The sequence below is a fragment of the Anser brachyrhynchus genome, assembly GCF_964034855.1.
Source record: "Anser brachyrhynchus genome assembly, chromosome: 4".
In the NCBI taxonomy this organism is placed as follows: domain Eukaryota; kingdom Metazoa; phylum Chordata; class Aves; order Anseriformes; family Anatidae; genus Anser; species Anser brachyrhynchus.
Genome location: NC_137698.1, coordinates 56,048,041 through 56,071,643, shown reverse-complemented (window position 1 = coordinate 56,071,643; position 23,603 = coordinate 56,048,041). Strand labels below are relative to the sequence as shown.

Below are 23,603 nucleotides of genomic sequence, written 5' to 3'. Positions count from 1 at the left end.
ATAATCTTTGGCATTTCATCAAATATCTCTCATTTTTAACCATATTCTGTAACACGGTTGCAAAGTGACACTTGACAGAGTGGCTGTTCTAATTTACTTTAAAGAAAATTGTGATAAATTGAGCTAATATTAATTTTCTGCATTCAGAAAGGGTAAATCCAGTGTTCTTGTACTTCTAGCTTTTGGCTATTTTGCCTGTCTCGAAGCATAAACTTCTCAGGAGTCCCAAAAACATGAGTCACCATGCAAGATTTACTAACGTGTTTCCTGTACTGCTAAATATGTTATAATAAAGTAAGAAGAACCAATGGGTCATCTAAAATATATGCTGAAAATAGAAAATAAGCAATGCAAAGACCTCAAGCTTTCACCTTTTTTTTATGAATGGCTCAAATGAAATTAAAAAATATATATATCAGCTTGATAAAAGAGGTTATATATGTTACACATAGATACAAAATACATGAAACAACCAGTGTGGGACTCAAGAAAAACAATTTAGTTACACTCCTATTTTCTGTTCACCACTTTCTTATGTTCACATTACAGTGCTTATTTTCAATTGTTTCTCCTCAGCTTGCAGGTGTACTACACCACTGCTGTCACGAAGAACACTTTGACATGCTGTTCTAAGCACTGCCTTCTCAGTATCACAACCCAATAAAAGAAGCAATAATGCTCTGACAATCTTTGTAGCTCCAGAAAAAAAAAATGTATATATATATAAATTTTTATACGTGCAGTTGAAAGCAAAAAGTGTTTATATTTCATCCTTACCCTTTACTAGTTTTTTTCATTTTTTTCTACACACAAATAGATACCTGCAAGGAACAAAACAATAATATGGAAGAATGAAAAACACAATGTTCTGTTTCTACAGTGCAGCTTCTATCTCTTTGCAGTATGAGTATCATGTACCTGTGTGGCTAAACAAATATAAAAGAAGCAACAAAGAATTAAAGTGAAATCAAGAAGTTTCACTTCCATCAAGGAGAAATGGGACAATCTGTGACACTAGAGGATTTCCAAACCAATATCCTTCAACTCATTTTTTAAACAGTATTCTCAAAAATTTTACTACTAGAAAGCTTAGTCTGACACAATATGGGCTTAGAGTGGTGTCTAAGGACATTTTTCCTTCTTTCTGTGTTTACAGGGCACCTAATGAAACACAGACATGTTCAAATCCACCAGACGCTGCTATAATATTAAACAACAATTGTTTGTACTGTACAATGAGACACCTATTAATAGACAACGTGAAGCAATTTAGAAAATTATGCAGTGTTATTCCCACCTGACTTTTTTTTTTAAGAAACCCTGAAAACTTGGCTTTTTAAAATAATCTTCATCTCTCCTAGTTTTTAGCTCCTTTTGTTTTGCAATTGTCTTGCAAAAAAAAAAAAAAGCTAAATTTTTAGCTTTAGGCTACCATCTGACTTCAAATACAAATACATATGTATCTGAAAAAAAAATGAGTCATCGTGCTAGATTTCTCTGATTTCCCCCTGGGTTCAGAGTTCCCAAAGCTTAAGAGTAGTCCCTCAGAGATATCTAAATTTAAATGAGTTGAATTCTAAGAGACATATAAATTATGAAACATGGAGGTTATTCTTAGATCTTCAGCCTTTTTAAATGTTCTTTACTGCAGAAGACTACTTTGAATGGCCCTTATAGCATTTACGGTGGTGAGATCTTATTTTCTTTTCATCTTCTCTACCTATCTTTCCATGAAAGATATCTTTCATAAATAATCTGTGGTCATTTCGCCTTCCTCATTGTCTTACTTTCTGTCAGAACTTGTTCAAAGTGTGATCTGGGATACTTTCCTTATCTTCCAGAACTAACCTACATAGTGAGTACTTGAATTCCTTCAGATGTAAGATGCCTTTTCCACCGATGTAAAGGCTTGTATATACCATCAGCATATTAAGACCTACAAATTACCTACCAAGAATAAGACAACCTTCAGTCCTACTTCATGTACTGGTACTTATGTATTCAGTATCACCTGTCATAACAAGACACAGATATATGAATGGGATACTGATGACTAACATCTTTTTGCACAAATAACTATAAACATATCTTTTTCTGACTTCTATGTCAGACTGTTTAAAGAAGTATCAAAATTTATTCCTGGTAAATAAATGACTGAGAAGTTAATAGATAATGGTAATAAAATGTAATAGAATAAAGGAAAAAAACACATTCCCTAGCCTTAAGCCATCTAAATGGAAATCACACAATAAAATAGAGATGGCAAGTCAGTAACAGTTGTAGTAACTAGAAAATTATTGCTACCTAACAACTCTTGACAGACAATCACCACAGAATATAAGAATCAGTATCTACCATATTATTTTGAAAATATATCACATCATTTCTTCTGTATTTATTGCAATTTAATAAAATATTCATGACTTTTCAGATAAATTTGTGATGCATCACTGCAACTAATACTAAAAATGAAATCACATATTTGTTTACTTTTGTACTCTAATTAAAAAAATATTAAAATGTGAAAATATTTCATTCTTGAATTATGGCATACAAAATATGTATTAGCCTGGTAAATATCCTATTTTTGCATTTCACTAATTGCCTTTGAAAGAAAAACAGATGGGAGGCGTTGGTTACCAGAGAAATTAGTCATTGAATTGTTTTTTGGTTATACAAACACCAAAGTTACATTAATTTTTGAAAGTTGTAAGGGAAAAATTACATTGTAGGTAGATAACTCATCTCAGCAGCAGATTCTTCTTTAATTACTAAATTTTGTCATAAAACACTGGAAAGAATTTCCCTTTCTTCTTGGAAAATCAATATGATTACATCTAAGAGCCAGGGTATGCTTGTCTTTCAGAAAACTATCATACAGTTGTATTCATCTTACAATCTGAAGTGAAGCAGGAAATATTTGTATCTTTTTGTAGCTACAAACTAAGTGTTTTTATGTATTTCTTTGCCACAGGCTTTGCCACAGGGGAAAGAGACATGAAGGTCAAAGAAATCCAAGCAATGAAACACATTTTGCTAAAGCAAATAAATCACTGAATGCATTTTTAACCTTAAAAAACATTACATGACTTTTACCAAGACTACTCCTTAGCAGTTTAGATCCATCATTTGGCCTCCAGTGGATGATAGGAACAGAAATGATAGAGCTTAGCTAAACAAACGTGGAGTTGATTGATAACAGAGATAGGTGATTTGATCGATTTATGAGAAGACAGAGTGTTCAAGGCATCACAAAAAACATTTTGTGCAAGAAAACTCCAAGAGGCTTGCAGAACTGTGAATATCGAGGTTTTTATTTCCTACAGTATCACACAGTGGGATTACAGGAATTTTGTATGAAATAGGAAACGTATGGAGCTGGAGCAGAGGTTAATAAAGAAGGATGCTTTGGATACAACACATATGAGGGCTTTAAAGTTTCTTTCCCTTATTTTCATACCAACAACATGAATGAAAATATTAAAAATTATCTGTTCAAAACTATGCCATGAGGACAACTGTAACTCCACTTTCCCGATCTCACCACTTTCTTTATCTGCCTATTACCATACATTCTTTATTAAGCTCTTTACTCAGTTAATAATATTTCAGCTAGTTCCCACTTTCTCTAGCTTCATAGTAATTTTCCCATGTGTCATTACAGTATATATTTTACTACTTCGACATAGTACTACCTACCACAAAAACTCTGCCTAGATCACTTATCAAAGAAAGTTAAGTTAGATATTTTATGATATCCCATTTTCCACTTCCCCACTTCTTTAAGTATTTTTCTTTCAAAGTTGGTTATACCACCTGGCAAGCTGGCCTTTCAACCTACCAAATAAGTGCTTGGGAATAGCCCCTTCCAACACATCAGACCAATGAACTACAGAAAGATGTGATTGTTTTAAAACTCATCCTTGTGTTTCCTTCATTTTCCTGAATTCCCAGTTAATGGCTTACAGCAACAGTATAGTGGGGACAGTGTGAAGTGACTAGAATTACACTGTAGTTCTCAACTCCTGACGGAGCAGACTGTCCTCTGTACTTCCAACTTTATCCATTATACGATTCATTTTTTCTGACCTAGCCTTGAAGAATTTCATTGGAAACAAATGAACAGGGGAGACAAAAAAATCTAAGCAAAGATAGTATAAAAGAAAGACCAAAAAATCTAACTCAAAATGTTTCTTTGCACATCAAATTCTCATTTTATATAGTCTGACTGAAATGTGATTTCATAAATAAATTTGAGGTTGAAAATATGTTCTTATAACCCTCATCAACACAAAATACAGTTGGATTTTTTGGAAGTGGGGTTTGATCCTTATTTCCCAACTGAGGGCTGACATATATATCTCATTTTACTCATTTGACATTACTTTGGTTTGTTGTGTGAAATTAAAGAGGGCTTCTAGCCATAACAAACAGGAAAAAAAGTAATGTCATCATTAATAACTCTTTAGTCGGAATACTAGGAATCCCTGAAGGAAATAATTGGTGAACCAGTCAGTAATAAATATGTTTCACCAGCCCATTTCTCAAGCTTAGAAGGACCACTGAACTGTTAAGGGCCTTGGCCTGGAGGAAAATAGAGGTGAACGTGCAGCTGAAAGACTAACAGTATTCAGGACACAAGTCTGTCTCTCCATGCCAAGTTAGATGGAAGCTGTTGCAATGCTGTGGTACTAAGCTAGGGTCATTTTCCAAGACTTCAGATCTCAGCTATGTTTTGCAATAGGTGAGCTCCAGGTTGTATGCATCCTATGTACTTTTGGATGAAGAAACAATACATCAATTTAAAAGATGTTATGCCATCTCTCTGTAATTAGTTACTTGCCTCAGGCTCCTGAAGAAACGTCTTCTAACTTTAACTTCATTGCACTCTCTTGCAGGGAGAGCATTTCAAACACACAAAAGAGGTCAGTATAAAGACTGAAAGATTTGTGAGGATCCACACAGGAAGATTTTAATACAGTAATGACTGTTATCAACAGAATGTTACTCCTCCTAACAAACCACAAAGAAAGACTACAAAGCCCTTTCCACCTCTAAACAGACAGTGAGGACAAGAAGTGTTATTATCATGTCATCCACCTGTATGGCTAGCCCCAGTAAGAGAACCCACGGGACAGAGTCCAGGAGAGAGCTTGAAGGTACAATTTACCCATAACTAGTCATAGCAGGCAAAGTAAAAAGTGTGAAAAATGAATGATTTGACATGAAATATTTTGACACTGCTGAAATTAAACAAAAAGGTAAAAATTCATTTTGACACACTCCTGTCAAAAATAGTGTTAGAATTAATGCAGTCCCACAGGATAGTTCAGTTTTCTTTAGAAAAATACAGTTTTGTCAAAATTGTTCAGTGTGTTACTTTTCATCCAGATTTACAGCTGTGGCAGCAATTCCCTCTTGTTATTAATATCATTCTTCCAGAGTATCCATCAATCTCAAGAAGCTTCACTAAGAAGACTAAGTATTATCCTCATTGCCCTTGTTTCACAGATGGGAAAAGAGATGCATAGGTGGGGACAAAGGATAACTGACACCAGGGCACTTCATCAGTGGAAACAGGTATGGAAACATAACTTACATGGTATAGCTGGAGGACTAGGTCATGAAGGACTGCCACAGCTGTCCCATGATCAAGCCACCTACACCAGTGAGGCTCTTGATTACTCTGCAACCATTTCCACATCACTGTGTCTTCAACACTCACTGACCATTTAGAGTTCTGACTACAAATCTTGTTACACAAGCCAGCTACTCCCTCACTACTTAGATGAGGATACGCATATAAATTATTAATGGATTTTGCTTTAAAAAATAAACAACCTGTTTTCACCATGAGAAAAAGGAAGAAGACGTACTTACTAACCACAGCAAAGGCCATCTACAGCTGTATATCATTGTTCTTGGTCCTGTAAATGAAACACATCAGAGGAAATGTCAGGATCCACAAAACACAGTACCTCCTTCTAGCCATTCTCCCATCCACCCAACCCTACAACACTCCCAAGGTCAAAGTTCTCAGTGGCACTCAAGCTCATGTAGGTGCTGGTGGTCAGATGCCAGGACCATGCTAAGGAATTCTAACAAATTAACTGTGTGGATAACTCTACAGTAGACCACAGACATGGCTTGGCACTATTTGCTAGTGCAGAGTATAAGAATTACAAGTTCAGTATCCAAAACTATGCTCCATAAGAAAAGCTCTCCAAAACCTGCACTTCTCTAAACCTTAGTTTTTTTGCGGACATGTCCCAGCTTTCCATGGTGAAAATCCCATAACAGTGGTAGTATGTCCGTATGTCTCTGCTTTTATTGTCTTTCTATTTAGACTGAGCCATTAGATACATTTACACAGTGCATTGAGTTTTACAACTCCAAACTTAGCTAGGTCCATCAGAGTTACTTTTAATACTGTTAACTATTGCTTTGACAATACTGTGTCTTAATTGACTATATTAAATTGTTCCATTTTTCTATATAAAAATTATTTTGTGAGCTTTCCCCGAAGATCCAAGATACCTTTAGCCATTTCACAAATGTTATGTGTACTAAGCAAACTAGATCAAGACACTCCTTTCACCAAGTCCAAGTTTGTTTTCCTCACGATGCTTTTATTTGTTTGGCCTATAAATAAATGTTCTAAGTCCAGTGCTCCTTGGAAGAAAACTGCCTTAAATTTAAATCATATCAGAGGTTGAAAAAAATAAAATAAAGATTATCAAATTACAGTATCAGGGTAGCTGAGAGGTCTGTTAAAATCAAGATGTTTCAAACTGTTCTAGACCATACGATTTTACACTATCACTTCTCACTGAGAAAAGGCTGATATGCCATTACTGGAGCCAGTGGGGAATATCAGACACTGCAAAGTAAAAAATGTGAAATAGCAAATAGTGAGCCTTCAAACAGCACAGAAGAAATGCGTGCAGAACTGTCAAATGAAACCCCAGGGAATACTGTATTGAATTATGAAGTCTTTCTTAGCATACTACTTATAAGGCAACACAAAATTCCATGGAAAAGTTGGACAAGCTAAAACCTTCTGTGGGGCAAGAGAGTAAGAAAGATTGGATATATTTGACTACTCTTTCCATCTTCTTGAAAAAACTACTTTTCTGATATTCTTATCTAAAAATTCCTTTCATTTTTTGCAGTTTTAAATGAAAACTGTTACATTAATCACCTCCAATGAGTACTCTGAATCACCATTCTTTTGGATGGTGACATTATTGTTGGTCTCATTCGTGTCTAGCTATGTTTTGGTTGCTAAGGAATACAATGCATTAATTAGAAATTACACTGCCAATTACAGTGCAAAAGATCTAGTCTTTACTAACATAACTTATAAAAGAACTTTGAGAAAAAACAGAAAACAATTAAAAATTAAGAACAATCCACTGTTTCTCAAATTCCTTAAAGTTTGCTTTATGATATTGACTGTTTTGTTTTTGAAAAACTGGAGAACAGAATCATAGAATCATGGAATCATTAAGGTTGGTAAAGATCTCCAAGATCATCTGGTCCAACCATTCCCAACCACCACCATCACCCACTAAATCATGCCCCTAAGCACCACGTAAAACCTTTCCTTAAACACACCCAGGTACGGTGATTCCACCACCTCCCTGAGCAACTCATCCCAATGCCTAACTACTCTTGCTGAGAAGAAATGTCTCCTAATTTTCAACCTGTACACCCCGGGCACAACTTGAGGCCATTCTCTCTTGTCCTGTTGCTAAGCCACTGCATTGAGAATGTGCATCAGTTCAAAAAGAGATTGTGGCTTCCTATTACATTGTTTACTTCATCAGTAGAAATTATAAAATCATCAGTTAACTACAAAATGTGTAGAAGACAGCAGGATTGTCAGAGTTTTTTGTTCTTAATAAAGTAAGATTAAGTAAAATATTTAGTATGAAATGTAATAATAACCATTCTTAGCAAAAATTCAGTTCAGCAAGTGAGTAGAGGAGGAAAAATATCCTTTTACATTTTCATGGTTTTGGCTCTATATTTAGAAATGAAGAAAAAAAAAAGCTGGTTTTGGCAGGCTGCAATAGGAAGTCAGTATTCCTGTCTCAAGATGGACACACCAGTGGTAAGAGTCTTTGCTAACTGTTAGAGCTCTCTACAGCCAGTCAACTTCATAAACTCATCATAACCAAAAAAGGTGAATATTCTGTTAATACTGTTAATTTGTCTGCCATGCTCAGAAAGATTTTGCAGATATCTAAGCTTATTATTTAACTTTCATGATATGAAAGTCCCAGTGACTAGGCATAAGCAGTATAATTACGTTTTCCACTATGCACCTCATTGTGATTTACAGCAAGGACAAATTCACAACACCATTCTGACTAGTTAAGTCTTTCTAGAAAGGCCTGATGCCACACAGAGCAAAGGAAATGGTGGTAGCTCAGTCGGCTTCTCGGTCCAGCTCCTTTTTTTTTTTTTTGTCAGTGTCTGCTGTGGGCAGTCCAGAACCTACACAAAAGCTGACCTTTGCGCAAGGGCTACATCCATCATGTCTGAGTATCTAAAAAGGGTAGCTGCTGGAAGCACAGTTTCAGCAGAAGCCTGGCTCTTAAGCACATGCTGTCTGAAATCCCTACTCATGAATGTCATGAATGCTTAGCATGCAGTCATAGCAGAGATCAGAAGTTGTTTCCTCATGACACTTGGAGAAAGGGTAAGAACCTAAGTCTCTTTCTCTCCAGAACTGTGCTGATTGCTTGGCATCAGTGTCATGTTTCCCACCTCTGAAACATCAAATTATTTGTTGCAAAAAGCTCAGTCCAACCAGAACAGATCAACTTTTCCTTGTTAGGTTACTCTCCCAGAAGAGAGAATATGAGGTTTACTTCAGTCAGAGAAGGCACTGAATATTCATCATCCACACCTTATGGCAATTATCAGGCTAAAAGCAAAAAGGGAGCTCTAATCAGTTATTTGAAAGAAAGAATAGAAGACTCAATGTGCAACCCTAAGTGGTGTGTCTGAGAACTAAAACAAGATCTGGGAGTCAAGAGGATATTCAGCCTGTCCCATTGGCTACCCACAACTACTCATAGTTAACACTCCTAGTCTAAGTCTGGTAGGTCCCATTCTGAGAAGCCTGAGGGTCTGCCTACATGGGTGGATGTGAAGAGACAGGAGGGAGCTTTGGCTAAACCCTGAGCTCCTCAGACATTACTATACTCAGTAAAGCTTGCAGTAGGCCAGCATTGTGCTGTGTCGCATTGCCAAGACTGAAAAATAAATCCCAAATAAATCACTGAATGATTTCGGCAATGCCGGACTCAAAGGCAGTGTGTTCTTTCTCCACCTCTTACCACTGCATGTAAGCTCAGGTGTAATTAGAGTATCTAGTGGTAGGCAGCACTATCCCATATTCCATTAGTGGATGTTACCTTTCCACTTAATTAAAGAAATGGAGGGATTTATTGCAGAGTCAGGCTTAATAATCAGTCACTGTAAATGTATCTTGGCCAAAATCCCATTGCTTAGCAGCAGTAATAACCTTGCATTCTGCATCACTTCTAGGTTAATTGACACAACAAATCTAATAACTTTAATCAGGCCAAAAAATACTTTGTTGACAGCAGTAACTAAAGAGTTACCATGGTTGCTGTTTCATGAGTAACTAAACAGCTTTTTTTTTTTCAGCCTGTCTTCTTAAGCAAGCAAGGTTTATATTTCATCCATATAATACAGGGAAGTGGCAATATTCACTTGTTTGTCTGTTGGTCCCCTCATAATCTCTTTCAAATTTTTTAGAAATCTTAATCAAACTGGAAAAACAGTAACAGGCTGAACAGGTATCAGAATTTTGCAGTGGAAGAGAGCAAATCTGCAGGGATAAGCACAGCATGAAATCACTTTCAGCTACATTGCATAAAGCCTGTGCAGAGGGAGGCATTCTGAGCGTCCCAAGCACAAGGAGAGCTTTGACTGCCTGCAAGGGACTGCTAGGAATCTGACTGCAAGACATGCATCTGTAACAAACTACTCCTTGTTTGTTCCACTGGAAATAAAGCTGTGAGTAGACATGAAGACAGAAGGCACATCCCCTGACTGCTATCTCTGTCTTGGTGAGGCACAGGCATTGAATGTTATGCCATCAGCACATCACCCACAATGCCTGAGCTGAGGAGGGCTGATGGGGAGATGGCTATGTGGCTCACGGATTTCTGGGAGATTTCTCTTGTCGCTGGATCAGGCTGTTTGGTAGATTTTCTCAGCCTGGCCATAGCACTGGGCTGATGTAACATTTAGTGAAAGTAAAAGAGTATTGAAAGATGTCAGAGAGAAAGATGGGGAAAGAGAAGGCAAACAGATAACATCTTCTAATGTCCACTTCTTACAGCAAGTGTAAAGAGAACCGAGTCTTTGGATCTATAAACTACATCAGCAGTTTAGAAAATGCAAAATTCTAAAATATAGCTATTTTACCAGGATAAAAGACAATTTGTTTATTATTTTTATTTATTTTTTTCCAATTTTAACAAAGTGCGTGTTCTTTCAAGCCACCCCATTTTCAGGGGTGTGATGTATATGTGATTTTCCTTTCATGTCACCTGTTAGGACTTTTAATAACAGAAATTTAAACATATGAGCCTTGCACTGAGCTTATTTTGGTATGATTTGATATTTTCCAGTCACAAACCATCTCCAAGGAGAAATTCAGCTGCTTACTGTAAAGAACATTAAGAACATAATTGCAGTTAGCATAAAAGAAATTTTCTTAACATGAGAAGTCAAGTCGCTTAATTGCAGTAGAAAACTTCAGGACAGAAGACATAGAAAAGAAATTAAAAGAAAGATAAGTATTTTCTTCTGGGCAGAGCTGATCATTTCTAACATTGCCTCTGTAGTTGGAAAATGGGCATGCTTGATTACAGTAGTGTTACAGAAAACTATTGTTGCTACTACCTTCCCATGAAATACTTAAAACTGCTCACATGGGACTGTGAAACATCCCCATCCATAACTGGGAAATAACTGCAGTTCCGGTGATAACCACAGATGTTCTAACCAGCAACTCCACAACATTAACAACAAAAAGTGATGTTGCAAAGACCATTTATGGTCAAGTGTAAGATTATCTTTATTTAAGAAAAACCACAAAAGATGAAAGTTTACTCTCACATCTACATTCTATAGCTTGAGGATATCTGATCAGTCTTTTCAGCGAGTCAACTACTTCTATCATGTTGTCCACTAGACCAAAACGTCCTCCACATTCTTAAGGGAACTTTTTGTCTGATATGATCCCACTTGTACAAGTGTTACTCTGAAATCTGTAGGGCTTTGGCCATAATTTCACCAAAAAAAAAAAAATAAGTTGTCAAAGCAGGGTTTAACCATTCCCTTATTCCCTTCCTCCTCTCATTTGAACTTTTTCTCCCAGTTTAATCCATTTCTCCACACATGCTTTATCATTGATTCCTGTACAAATTTTTTAATAAACTTGCTCAGGGTCACTTCCAACTCTTTCTGCATCTTAATAATATCCTGGACATCTCCCTCTTTGGCTGCTGTTCAAAAATAAAATGTCACAAATGGTTTTAGCTCTATTAGGTACAGGCTGTGTAGTCAATAGCAGGAAGCTCTGCAGAATTTGGTCTAGAAAGACAGCAGCTCTCTGAATAATCCCCTCTTCGAGAATTAGTTATTTTATTATTATTATTATTTTAAACTCCAGGAAGAATCTCTAAATCAATAAATTATTCTCAGCAACAATGAAATACACTGAGGTGTCTTTTAAAGACACATATATATATTTTTTTCCATTTCCTATGTGCTAAGTGGTAGCTGAGCTCACTGGAATTGATACCAGACATTTCAGTTTAGCTGGGGTAACAGCCTGCTTTCACTGAAAGAGAAGGTTCTGCTCCTCTCCTTTCACACTCCTCACATGCCCTTACTTCTAGATTTGTTTCAGGAAAATGGTAGAAAATTGACAAACTACTCCGACAGTTAAATACTAAGTGAACAGCTTAGCTGGTTTATCATGCAATCAGAGAATTCAGTATAAGGGAGGCTGGAGAACCTGCACATGGGAGCTGGAGGGGAGGAGTAGGCAGTGGGGAAGGAAGACTGGAATCTCTCTTGAGCTGTTGGCTCAGCCAATGTCTTCAGAAGTTCTGTTGTTCAACTTCCTACAAAACAGCAAAAGTTTTTTTTTCACTTGGACCATATTGAATGAGTCACAGTGGGACTGCTCTTTTTCCTAAAATTCCATATAAATCTGTCCTAGCTTTCATACCATTCAATTTATGAATGTAGTAGAGAAGACTGTAAAATGGCATAAATTCACAATCTGATCAATTTGCAGGTCCCTTATATTATAAACAGAATACTCGCAAAAGCCACAAAAACTTCATGAAGATGCAATATTTTTCCTTCCATTTCCCTTTAAATTTTTCCAAAAAAATATATTTGCAAAATTAATATTTGCAGTGATCAAGGCAGTGTATATTGCGTAGTATATCTGCATTTTCACAAATGTATATCAAATGGAGTGAACCCTAAACCAGCAGAATCTTTTGATCCTTCAAATAACAGAAGAAAATCCAAATTCGCCAGTGACACTATCACTGTTCTCTGATATCTCCTGGGACTGATTTTCAGAAGGGTAAACATTTATCTGCAATTTATTTCTGCTTGTAAACAATGGTCTGTCAGAAAGCCTGCTCAGTAAAAAGTGCACAAGCAGCACAGAATCATGAATTAAACAACACATTTTAATTTCTAAAGTCAGAGGGAAGCATGTTATATTGCACTCTTTCTCAGATTTAAAACTCTATTTCACTTTCCTGTAAGCTGGTCATTAAGTATATCATCGTTATATATATGAGAGAGAAAAGAACAGAGTGATAGAGCCATGACTAAAAAGCAGAATAATGTGCAACAGAGAAAAGACTTGGAAATTTTTATGTGCTGAATCACATCCACTGAACAGAGTAAAATATGAATATTTGGCTATAGAAAAACACTATAGCTAAATGTTCATATTTAACTGTATTCAATTGGTTTCTTTTACTAACACCTGCAAAGGCCTTTGTTGATCTTACAAGCAAGGTGCACCTTAGTAGTTTCCATAGGCTGCTTAGATGCAAGAAGAGAACACATTTGTTTTTAAGACAAAAGCTGACTAAAAAGATGGAAAGGCCAGTTAAAATTTCAGCAGTGTTGCTTATTCCGTGTCCAAACTATATTTTAGTTGAATTTCAACAAAGATGCAACTTGTTGCCATGACAACAGCTGAGGCAAGAGGTATCGACAAAAGAGAATTTGCACTCCACATAAAGGATGAGCTGTGTGTTAGAACAGACAAAACAGTAGTAAATGGCCTCTGTCTTCCAAGCTTTGTGAATACAAACACCTCAGAACCAGCCTAGAAAGGATATTTCTTCTGTTCACAAAAGAGAACAATGTCTACGACAAGTCTTTGACATTGCAGATCTCGTGTTCTTGAACAGGTCACCCCTTACGCTGGCTCTATAAACACCATCTGTGTACACTGAAGAAACATTTCCAGAAATAAATGAGTCATGTACCAGATCTCTTACTTGTCAGTAATGTGGAAGACAGATTTGTAGCAAATGGTAAATAAAACAATAATAAGCTAGTATCCTAGAATCCATCCCAAGACTTATAATTTCTTACATAAAATGGATAAAACACATTAGAATTTTGTTTTCTTGTTTTCTTCAGCTTTCTAACATGCCCTGCTTGCTTCTTACCTTACTACTAACCACAGTCAAATTGAGGACTGTCAGCATACACCATTCTTGGATTTCACTCAAAGTCTCATGATTTGAACATACATCAGAAGACTTGTAAAGTTACTTATTAAAAATGATTTGCCACATCTTTCAAACAGAACAGAGGAAGAAGAAGCAGGCCTAGGAATACCTGTCAAACCATGCCAAAATAGAGCTTTGTCGAGTTTGCACAGGTCAAGAGATTTCAAGATCAAGTGAACATGAGTGAATTGCATCAGTGCATTTAGTTCTTACAGCTCATGGTATCTGCTATGACAAAATCTAAGCTGACACAGAAACATTGTTGGCAAAGCCCTGCACAAGTACATACTACAAGACAGACACTGTCCCAAAGACATTACGAAGGAATGAACAAGACAGATTAAAGATGACACGACAAAGAGAACTCAAGGAGACGTTTGCCTGACAGAACCCACCATTCAGCCATTACTGCAGAGGTGCAGTAATGAGCCCTGTGTCCTGGCTGAATCTCAGATTATTCATTCTTTTACACCCTGAGCTGGGATCTCTGGAAATCTGAGCTTCGTGTATTTGGCTTGTTCTGTTTGTTTCCTTCATTCATTTTCTTTACATGAAACTATATTTTTTGGACAACTATTTCCATGAATTTCTTACATACAAGGAATTACATATATCATGAGTAAAATGCTGTTTTCCGTGGGACAGAATGTAATGGCTATTTAAGAGTATGCAGATAAACCATGTTGCATTCTACAATTGTACAAGATGCTTTCCAAATGTAAAAGGAATACCAGCTTCTTTCTCTAAACAGCACGTATCCTCAAAAAGACAGCTGGAGAGAAGAGTACAAATTGATCAAATACATATTTCTGACTTTCTCAGATGTGTTATAAAACTCCTGAATAAGGAGTGGCCTTGTGAACCAACTCAAAAAACACTTTTGAATCAGGAAGACAGAAGAATGCTTGGAGACGACTCTTTCAGGACCAAAGAACGAATTGATGAGAAAGACATCTTTTGCAAGTCATGTAAAATAGCAGTATGAAAAAAAGACACAGGTATCAAATCAGAGGTGAAAGGTTGTGCAAGAATGTTGACAAGAAAGACTAAAAAACGATGGCATTTTCTGCAGCATGAGAAAGGGGAAGAGAAGGCACAGGGGAAAAAAATGGTTTGAACTGGGTGGTCAGGGGAGATGATCCATGAATATTTCTGAGTAAATGCCTACCCGGGTGAACACAATTTGCAAAAACAGTACTTTTCATGAAAGATTCAGCCCAACTTTCATCCCCAGGACAATGCCTCACTTCTCAGGATAAAGGTTATTTTAGGATGAATAAATGTGGGGAAAAAACTGCAATTTTATTTGTTATGTTAGTGGAATTCACCTGGAATCAGAAAGTTTTGCCTTTGGGATCTGAAGGAGAATAAAGTGAAGTCAGAGAAAGAAATGAATTCAAGGAGAAATAAGCACAGACAATAATCATGATGGCAAGAACCAAGCGGTTAGCAGAAGCAAGTTAAACAAATTCAGACATGATCTGGACAGCACAAAAGTGAAGACTGACATCTGGAATATGAACGATGGACTCAAGAGAAAGAGAAAAGCCTCTTATGCTGCCTATTCTGCAATACGGTATGTGAAAGAGTTTTAGAAGAAAACAGAGAAATACATTTTATAAAGGTAAGATTTTATAAATCATTTTATATAGGTTTATAAAGTGTGAGATAACAGTATTACCGGATGAACCACGAGCAGAACTAAATAAGTGACCCAAGAGTGAAAATGTGTTCTTCCACAGGATACCAAAAGAGACGAGGCAATCACAAACTACTTTTAAAGACCAGACTTCAGTATAAAAGATTGCCCTCATCAAATTCAAAAGTTTCTCTTCACATAGAAAGTACTATGTTCAGAAAGCACAATGTCAGAGCGCGAAGCAATATTCTGCAACTTTACAATATAATCTCTTTCACTCTGTGCTTAATTACATCTTTCATTGGCTTGTATGATGTTGAGCTTTCAGACCCTGCTTTTATATTTTTTTTTTAGCTTTGATCTAGAAATGTTATTTTCTGTGCTTCGATTTTATTTTTGTCATTTTTATTACCAGTGCATCAAAATGCAGTTTTCACTTTTCTGACCAAGCACTTACAAGGAAGCCCATTAGTGAAATGTTGAATTTGTATTTATTCTTCCTGTGGAAGACAGACCTCTAAAACATCGCTCTTATCTCTCAGTTTTATCCTTTGGCAACAACAGCCCTTCTAATTTTGAAAGTTCAACAGCCAAAAATGAGAAAAATGGGGGAAAAAAACCTAAGTTTTCAAAGTATAACACAATTTTATTGATGTGGAAGATTTAAAGTGTCTTGTATTTTCTCGCTTAAATGATTGTGTAACACTTACAATTCTTATTTGTTCCTCTCCTAATGTTCTCTGTCCTGTTATCTCCATTTATATCAATGAAAAGTTTAACTTAAGAAGACTTCTGCAAGACTGTGAAATATATTGCACCATTAGAAGCTGTTATACAGACCACATGTGAATTTATGTTTTGTGATATGCATAAACTTTGTGGAAATAATAATAATTCTCTTCCTCCTTTCTGGATTCAGACATGCCTCATCTTGATGGGGAGTGCTCTAATCAATGAACCTGAGGCTAATCTAAGGGGGAATGTCAAAGCATTTTATTTAAAAATGGAAAAGAATTGAAATGGATGAGTCTTGATTGCCAGCCCCTGTTCTAAGAATTGTTTGTATTTTAATTAACAGACAGCTAGTATTAACAGCAAAAATTACATAAATTGTGGAAATAGTTTTGCAAGGCCTGAAGCTTAAGCTTCTATTTTATCCTGTGGATATTCTCAGCACTCTGCTTTACTCTCTCTCCTTGGCATGATGAATGCTTTAGTATTTGATGATAAATGTCATCCTGAAGATGAAATATACGGGTCTGAAGGAAATGGATTTATCTTCTCAAGCTCTCTCTGAACTGCTCGATAAGAAATAAGGTGCCCTCCCTCCTCTAGATAAGTTTTGTGGGAGCCTGATCTACTGGGTCCTATGCAGAAAATGTTGTATTTGGATCCCAAGGTAAGATAGGTGTGAAGCAGTTATTTAATCCTGTCAAAATGGAGATGTTTCCTGATACATCCAGAAAAAAAGAAAAAAAAAAAACAAAAAACAAAACACCTCTGTTACATAGGACCTCTACATATTGAAATATGCAGACTAGCTAGCAACTGGCTGGTAATCATGATCCTGAAGGTCACAATTTCTGTATAGAGACACTAGAATCATCACTCAGAACCACTTACACCACACTAGTATCATATTCTGTTTTTACAAACAGCTGAAAAGTGTATATATTGCAATGAAAATATATATTTACATATACCCACCCACATACACCATATATATATGAAAACTATGACTTACAAATCTGCATTTTCTCATTTGTTTCTTAATTCAGCATATGTAGAGTAGACAAAAACAACCCTGAGTCAGTTGACTCAAGTACAGAGTTGTTACTCTTTGTCTAGCCAAAAGGAAACCGTTTTGGCTCACCTCATAGAAATGCTGCCTAGGAGTCAAAGGCGTCCTAGTTCAGTTCCTGATTAATAATCAGCCTGTGCACACACACTAGAGTTAAATCTCCAGATGGGAAGGATGTAAGCTTTCCTAATTAGTTAAGTCTGCTCTTGTATCAGTCCATCACTTGGCAGATGTTCAATGCTCTGCTCTAAGCTATTCTGTGGTTTCTCAGCTTCTGCAGAATTTACTGATTCTGCAGCTGGCTATTTCCCAGACACTCATCATTATCTTTACTTGGTGGATCCAGCAACATTTTCAGTGTCTCTCCTTTTAGGCAGTCATCACATAGATTAATTATATTGATCAGTAACCTCAGACCTGGAGAATTTAAGCTGATGAATCTGTCTTTAACTCTAAATCAGAAAAGTATCTTGTAATTCATGTAAAAATATCAATTACATAAACCTCATTATTGCATATATCAAAGTAATTTAATCCTGTGCTATTATTACCAATCAATTCACCTTCAGATCAAGCATCTTATCGCTATTCTTTTACTTCACATAGACAAAAAAAAATGCAGTTTTATTTTGTAAAAAATGAAACAATCGTTTCTTTCTTTAGTTCAACAGAAGCATTTTGTACTGTTTGGTAGTAGTCCTCCTAAGGAAAAACTGGATTTATGTCTGATCTATACAGCTACCTGTAATTATGTCTAGATTTTTCCAGTTGCTTTTTAATATGTGGCAAACATTTACTCAATCAACAAGTGAGATTATTTGTCATCACAGCAGTTAAATCTTTGAATTGTGGAGTGAGAAACAAACTGACAGTATTTATGCTATACTGTCTTTATACATTTTAAGAAGGTTCAAAGTACATATACGAATAATAGGTAAAACAATAAAGATAAAACCATTTTGTTTTACTCTTTAGACCTCCCCACTGATAGAAAAAAAAAATCTTAAAATGTGAACTTCTACCATCACATATAGAGCAACAGTAATCTCATCAGACTCTATTCTGTGGAATACGGATTCACAGAATCACAGTTTCATCCCACATCTCACATACTTTCAGCTATGGGGACTCCACCACTTTCTTGGGTAGCCTGTTCCAGTGCTCGTCATTCACAGTATCATTCTCTTGTTCACATGATAATAGATATCTTTGCTATTAGAAAAAAGGAGTGCCTGATAGCATTAAATCTTGAGTTGTAATTAAAATATGAATGGATGCAGCAATATCACTTATAGCCTCATATCACTATTTACCAGATATTATAGCACATAATAGTACACTAGATGTTACAGCTTCCCCTGTATGAAGTAAAAAGTGAGACATGTTATGTGCCACTCTTAGCGAGCCTTAGAAAATACTTACTTTTGTTGCTCTAAGTGCACTAATAAATACTACCACACTCTGGTTCTGGATCTTCTGCTAAAATATTCTCAGGTATTGGATTCTAAAGGAAACCTGATTGTACAAATCCCCATCCACTTAAAATGGCATTTTTTGCTTCTGTTATGCCTCCCCAGTGTTTTATAAAAGCAGAAATGAATGCTGATTATGAAGAATTTCCACAGATAAATTCAATTCTCAATAAACAACCATAATTTCTACAGAATTAATCTACTCAGGTATTCTACAGAACCGTATCTATGCATATATTTCACTGTTATTTCCTTACTTCAGATACTTTCTTTTTGGTCTTGTCTTCTCTTCAGTTGCAATGAGGCTCATAGCTACAACACAGGGTAAAGCACCACTGGTGACAGATGGTTGATTAAAATCATGGGCACAGATTAAACAAGAAATAAGTTGGAGGGCTGAAAGAGGTAATTTAAATGGCAGCTTGCTCAAGAAAGCAGAAGAGAGGTCATTTTTGCCCTTAAGAAATGTATTAAGCTACGCTACAGTAATCAAGATTACCAACTGCTCAATGGTTAGTGACATAAAATCCACTCTATGTGTATTTTGCATCAAAATCAGTCCTCAAATTTGATTCCAGAAATGCACAGTTCTTTCTTCAAAACTTAGAGGAGCAGCAGCACAGTCAGCTCTTCCAAAAAGACCATACAAGTCCTAGAGTGCTTGTTGCAGCTGTGGTGATACATTTTAAGTACAGGAAACATTACCAAATTTTGCAATCCTAATCATTTAAAAGGCACTGTTTTCTATTTTATACTGAGCAAAATAACAACTTAATGAACATCTTCGGAAGCAGCTTTAAATGGCTATATTTCTTGTGGCCATATGTTGAGAACATACCAACAAGTTTCTTTAAATGTAACTTTATTTTGCCTTCTAGAAATATAAAGCATTCAAAGTCTCCAAAAACTAAACAGAAACTAAAATATAGTATATTGTGCTTACTAACAAAAATTAGAAAAAAATACCAAGAACTTGGGCCAGTCTAAGTAAGTTGCTGTTAATGGATATTCTGTCTCATTTATTTTATGATTACATTAATTTTTTAATATTTTTTTTTCACAGATTCAAAGATTCACAGACTGGTTGAGGCTTGCAGGGCCCTCTGGAGACACCCCTGCTCCAGCAAGGACACCCCCAGCAGGGTGCCCAGTACCACGTCCAGGCGGTTTTTGAAGACCTCCAAGGAGGAGACCTCACAGCCTCTCTGGGCAGCCCGTGCCAGGGCTCTGTCACCCCCACAGTACACAAGTGTTTGCTGGTGTTCAGAGGGAACTTCCTGAGTTCCATTGCCTCTGGGCCTGTCACTGTGCACCACTGAAAGGAGCCTGGCTTTGACTTCTTTACTTTCTCACTTCAGGTATTTATATACATGTAAACTAGATCCCCCAATCTTTCTTTTCTCTAGGCTACCAGGAGAGATGCTCCAGTCCCTTCTTCATCTCCATGGCCCTTCTCTGGACGGTCTCTCCAGCATGTTCATGTCTCTCTCATACAGGGGGGTCCACAACTGGACACAATACTGCAGGTTTGGCCCCACCTGTGCTGTCCAGCCACTTGGCCCACATGTGCTGGTGCTTTGGGTTCTTCTTCCACAGGAGTAGGGCTTTACACTTCCCTTAAATAAATTCACTTAAATAAAATATATAAATAAAATATATTTCCTTTCAATTTTAAATATTTCTTTTTGTTCGGTTATAAATAAAGAACTTCTTCGCCATTCCTATAGTAGGTGGCAAAGGAATTTGTGAAACTCTAGTTGTAATTGCAAAGATAAAAATATATATGGATTTTACCATTCATTTAACTTGGATTCCACCATAAACATTTTTTCCTGAACTTATGTGATCTGTTTACACCTTTTTTTTTTTGGCTTATCACTTCACAAGTTTTGCAGTTCAAGAAGAATACCAACAGCTCATTTTCACTTGAACAAGATGCAAAGTGAGATAACTGGTGAGTAGAGCTTCTGGAATATGAACTTTACTTTTTCTATTTTACTTAATACATATAAAGTCTCACATATTAATAAAATAATCTCACATTAAATATAAGAATAAATAATCTCACAATCTCACATATTAAAAAAAAAAGAAAATCACTGAATAATAAAAAAAAATCACTGAAATCTGTGTGATGCTGCCAGATTGACTCAGTTATAGTGAAATGAAATGATAAGTACTTTTGGCTAAAACATATCCCAAGAACCTCAATAAAAATAATTTTCATTCACATTCAGGCTATCTCAAGAAAACAATCATTCAGTTAGATCCCACCCAATAAATTCTTCTCATCCCAGACAAGTGGTAATTTTTAAGTCTTTACTGTATTTGTTGAAGTCCAACAGACATCCCAGCAGTACTCACATCTACAGGAAAGACCTTTTGCAAGCTGTGAAAAGAAACAATACACTTATTTTCAGGGACCGATTTCCACACTACCAAAATCATTATTTCCACATTTAAGATGAGATACCCTTTATTTCATGGGTCTTTCTAACTTAAATATTTCAGCCTCTGGCTATGTTTGTTGCACTGTGCCTGGGCTCAGGTGGAACAAAATTGACATGACCAAGTTCAAATGTGTTTTTAGTCAGAGTACAGAAATGAAACTGCTCTCCCATGTGCATTTCTATCAATCTTTATCCAAAGTATCGATTGGATAAAAGGTTGCTGAAAGGCATGTGAGAACACACAGAGAGGTTCAGATGTAGGGGAAAAAAAGATTCTACTCTACAATAACATCAACAACACAAGGAGAAATAGAGAAGCTAGGAAGGCTGTGAAAAAAGTACCAAATTCATCCTCGTAAGCACAAAGCTGAGCCAGTATTAATCACCAATTTGTTTTATGAAATTCAGCAAACAATTAAGCAACCCCAACAGCTCACCTACAGTTCATTAGCTTAAAGTGGTTTCCCTAACCATGCTCTCTGCTACACTACCTTAGGAATAGCAATAGGTGCTTCGGTGCAAAATGTTCTCTCTCACACTTTTAACACCAGGAAAAGATCAAGGCAGGGAGGGTAAAGTTCAGATAAAATGGACCTACCTATACTCGTCATTTGTTGCTGAGAGTTTCTGTAAAGCTCTTTCTTATGAGAAAATCAAGATGAAATTTCAGTACTCCTCCAAACAAATTAAGAGTAATAGAAACTGATTAAATCTAAAGTCAAACATGTAAAGCAAGCACCCATTCTCAGATCTAATACAGGAAGGGATCAAACTAACAGATTTGGGGACAGCAGTCGCACCCACTCAGGTGACATCGTTTATTGGCAGGGTCTGTTGCCATTCTTTCAAACACCTCATTATTAATCCTCAGCAATTTGAAATGAAGTATGGAAAAAAGTAGTCCTGTGCTTCAAAAGCAAAAGTATACTGTCTATGTGAAACATCAGCTAGATGTTATAATGAGAGGTGCTGCCAGGTGTCACCTAGCAATCTCTGCACAGCACAGGCTAGAGAAACATCGGGGTTTGAATCAGTCCCTAGTATCAACAAAAAGACTGAGTCACCAGACATGAAAATTTAAAGTTAGAACCTTTCCATAGCAAAGAAATACAGAAACTGCGGAGGGCACTTGAGAAGTAAGCTTAACACCAATTGCCCAGGCTCCTCCTGCTCAGGACCGATGCCAACAAACCACATAGCTCCAAAGCAGCACATGTGGGACTGTAGGTGAAAGTCAGGGGACTGACTTTCCAAGGGCAGTGCTGTAGGCATGCTTGCTGAACCTTGCAGATGGCAGGAGAAACATCACAGTTTGAAACGTTTCTTTTTGTGTTTGTAGCTCAACCTTCCTCCAATGCCACTTGTTCCCTGGAATAAACAAGATGGAGAGAAGCCTGTGCATCATATCTGCATCTTTCACCCCTCTAGCTCTTTTCTGCATGTTTTAGAGCACTTCCAATAACCCAATGAATTTTAGGGCACTTAAAATGATTGCCTTTTAAGCAAAAGCGATGTTCAATCATCATGGCAGCACAGCTGCTGTCACACACTCTAAAATAGGGATTGAGAGTCTATTTTAAGTGCCCATAGCAGTGACTTGGAGGGAAGTACACACTTGCATCTTTGCAATATGAGTCTAAGGCCTGTTTAAAACATGCATTTTCATATGAGAAAAAAAGAGTTTAAGTAATAGTTTTTACTTGCACAGCTATCCCTGCTCAAGGTGTTACAGAAATACCAAATGCTCACTTCATGAGAAAAGCATCGTGTTTGAGGATGACCAAGAACAGACTGTAAGCTCACATAAGTAACAAACTACATTCTGCGTTACCTTCTACACTTATGTGTACGTATTTGCATTAAAAACAATATAACAAGTAGAAATGAATAAAAATTATTTAGCTTTACCTTATTAAAGACCAATGAAGGGAATTAAAATGATCAGTGAATGACCAGGTTTTTAAACTACATTTTAACACCTTTTGGAACCATTTTCATTGTTGGGAGGTTGTTTGTTTTTTATTGACTCTTACAGTCGCGTTTGAAGACGACACTTCTGGGTTGATCCTAGGTCAGCTGTTCTAAAACAATTGAATATTTCATAGAATGGGCTGAAAGGGACCTTAAAGACCACCCAGTTCCAACCCCCTGCCATGGTCAGGGACACCTCCCACAAGATCAGGTTGCCCAAGGCCCCATCCAACCTGGCCTTGAGCACCTCCAGGGCTGGGGCATCCACAGCTTCTCTGGGCAACCTGTGCCAGTGCCTCACCACCCTCTGAGTAAAGAATTTGCTCTGGATATCTAATCTAAATCTACCCTCTTTCAGTTTACAACAATTACCCCTTGCCCTACAAACAAAATAAAAAATCAGTGACTGGACTAGAGAAAGAACTTCAGAAAGGGGCAGAT

General features: G+C 36.7%; 1 protein-coding gene across 1 annotated transcript in view; it reads right to left on the bottom strand.

The window, feature by feature from the left end:
- LOC308193751 (uncharacterized protein) overlaps positions 1 to 23,603 on the bottom strand; it is a 182,737-nt gene that overhangs the window by 9,202 nt on the left and 149,932 nt on the right. The window contains exon 11 of the mRNA XM_080588773.1: positions 5,881 to 5,927. Within this exon, the coding sequence (XP_080444899.1) occupies positions 5,881 to 5,927 (47 nt within the window). The remainder of the gene's footprint in view (positions 1 to 5,880; positions 5,928 to 23,603) is intronic.